The 1,880-nt window shown below is 41.8% G+C and overlaps 1 protein-coding gene and 1 long non-coding RNA gene across 3 annotated transcripts in view; one reads left to right on the top strand and one right to left on the bottom strand.

Annotated features, from left to right (window-relative positions):
- LOC106867772 (tumor suppressor candidate 3) overlaps positions 1-865 on the bottom strand; it is a 50,830-nt gene extending 49,965 nt beyond the window's left edge. The window contains exon 1 of one of the 2 annotated variants that reach the window (XM_014912752.2): positions 664-865. In XM_014912752.2, coding sequence (XP_014768238.1) covers positions 664-777 — 114 coding nt within the window. In that variant the 5' untranslated portion in view covers positions 778-865. The remainder of the gene's footprint in view (positions 1-663) is intronic. The other variant, XM_014912751.2, reaches the window with a different exon arrangement.
- LOC128249312 (uncharacterized) overlaps positions 1-1,880 on the top strand; it is a 16,027-nt gene that overhangs the window by 5,705 nt on the left and 8,442 nt on the right. The gene's annotated exons all lie outside the window — the stretch shown is intronic.

The raw sequence follows: 1,880 nt of genomic DNA, 5'->3' as shown, positions 1-1,880 counted from the left end.
CACATATATATACCCATTCATATATACACACACACACACATAGAGTGCCGAGTAAATAAATAGATAAATATGAATCGAATGTAGACGTGGACATTGTTAGGTGTGCAATAAAAGGTGTATATATATTGTTCATGAAATAGGGAGTCGGGTGTTAAAGGGCGATGGCGGTGGTGGTGATGCAAGGATTGGAAATGAAAAGATCCGAATGGGAGACGAGAGAGAAATAATAGTGGGATCGGATTACCGGTCGAAGAAAACACTGGACCGAGCGAGTAATTAGTGCAAGCAGACCGGCCAAACCAACCGATCGATCGAGTGTCGAACAAGAGTGAACATGTTCGAATCGAAAAGCCGGAAGAAGAGAGAAGAATGGTTCAACTTCAACAAGCTACATTCATTTATAAGACATCTTTTTTAAATATAAAACGGTTGCAAAGGTTACAACTGTGGTCAGTTGTAGTTGCAGCGTTAACAAACGGCCAAGACAACGAGTGGGGATCGAACCCGGGATGGTAGTTTGGCCGGGAAGTTAGCTTTGGCCACACTTTGCTACTCCGATCCTTCGCCCCATTCGATGGAATCTCACACACACCACGACCACCAATCCGGCTCACAAGCTTATTTTACTGGCCATTACGAGTCGGACAATACAATAATACTTACCTCTTTTTTACGCTGAAGACCAAGGGCCGAGACACAGCTTTGTGGTGGCGGTAAAATCATAACAAGGAGCAGGATTAAACCTGCCGTCACACTCAATGTCATCTTGTCGTCCATGTTTTACTGCACACACACGCGCGCACACACATACATACATCGACCTATACGCACACACAATCATATACCTCAACACACACACGCACATCTACGCATACAGATACACACACACACACTACGCTGCTCTTGTGCCGACGTGGATGAAACTAGAAATGCTATTGGTTATTCACCGAGCAACCAATCAGCTGAGGTTTTTTAAACGCTTTCGGTGTTGTTAATATTTATCGTCTGCTATCAATGGAGAGCGGAGATGGCTGGAAGAGCACAGAGTTGTACTGGATATGTTCACTCTATTCTGGTGATTGTGTGCGTGTTTGTGTATATATATATATATATATGTATGTATATATGTATGTATGCATATATATATATGGATGTATGTATGTATATATATATATGGATGTATATATATATATATATATATATATATATATATATATATATATATATATATATATATATATATATATATATATACACACACACTTATTTGTATATATGTAGATATACATATATATAAATATGTATATATATGTATATATATTTACACATAATTATATGCATATATATATATAAATCATCATCGTTTAACATCCACTTTCCATGCTGGCATGGGTTGGACGATTTGACTGAGGACTTGTGAGCCAGATGGCTGCACCAGGCTCCATCTGCTCCGGCAGAGTTTCTACAACCAAACACTCTGAGAGTGTAGTCGGTGCTTTTACATGACACCTGCACCAGAGCCAGTCCAGCAGCACTGGCAACGACCTTGCTCGACTGTTGTTTTTCACATGCCACCGGCACAAGTGCCAGTAAGGCGACGCTGGTAACAATCACACTCAAATGGTGCTTTTTACATGCCACCGGCACAGGAGCCAGTCAGCGGCCCTTGCAACGATCATGCTTAGATGGTGCTCTTGGTGCTCCACTAGCACGGATGCCAGTCATGCAGTGCTGTCATCTGACTTGATTTCAATTTCACTTGCCTCAACAGGTCTTTGCAAGCCGAGTTTAGTGTCCAATGAAGGAAAGGTAAGCACAAGTGGGCTGGTTACACCACTGGCATAGACCACGGATTATGGTCTCACTTGGCATGCCGGGTC

Source organism: Octopus bimaculoides, chromosome 13, assembly GCF_001194135.2.
Source record: "Octopus bimaculoides isolate UCB-OBI-ISO-001 chromosome 13, ASM119413v2, whole genome shotgun sequence".
Taxonomy (NCBI): domain Eukaryota; kingdom Metazoa; phylum Mollusca; class Cephalopoda; order Octopoda; family Octopodidae; genus Octopus; species Octopus bimaculoides.
The sequence above is the reverse complement of the archived record's forward strand: the minus strand, read 5'-3'. Positions and strand labels throughout refer to the sequence as shown.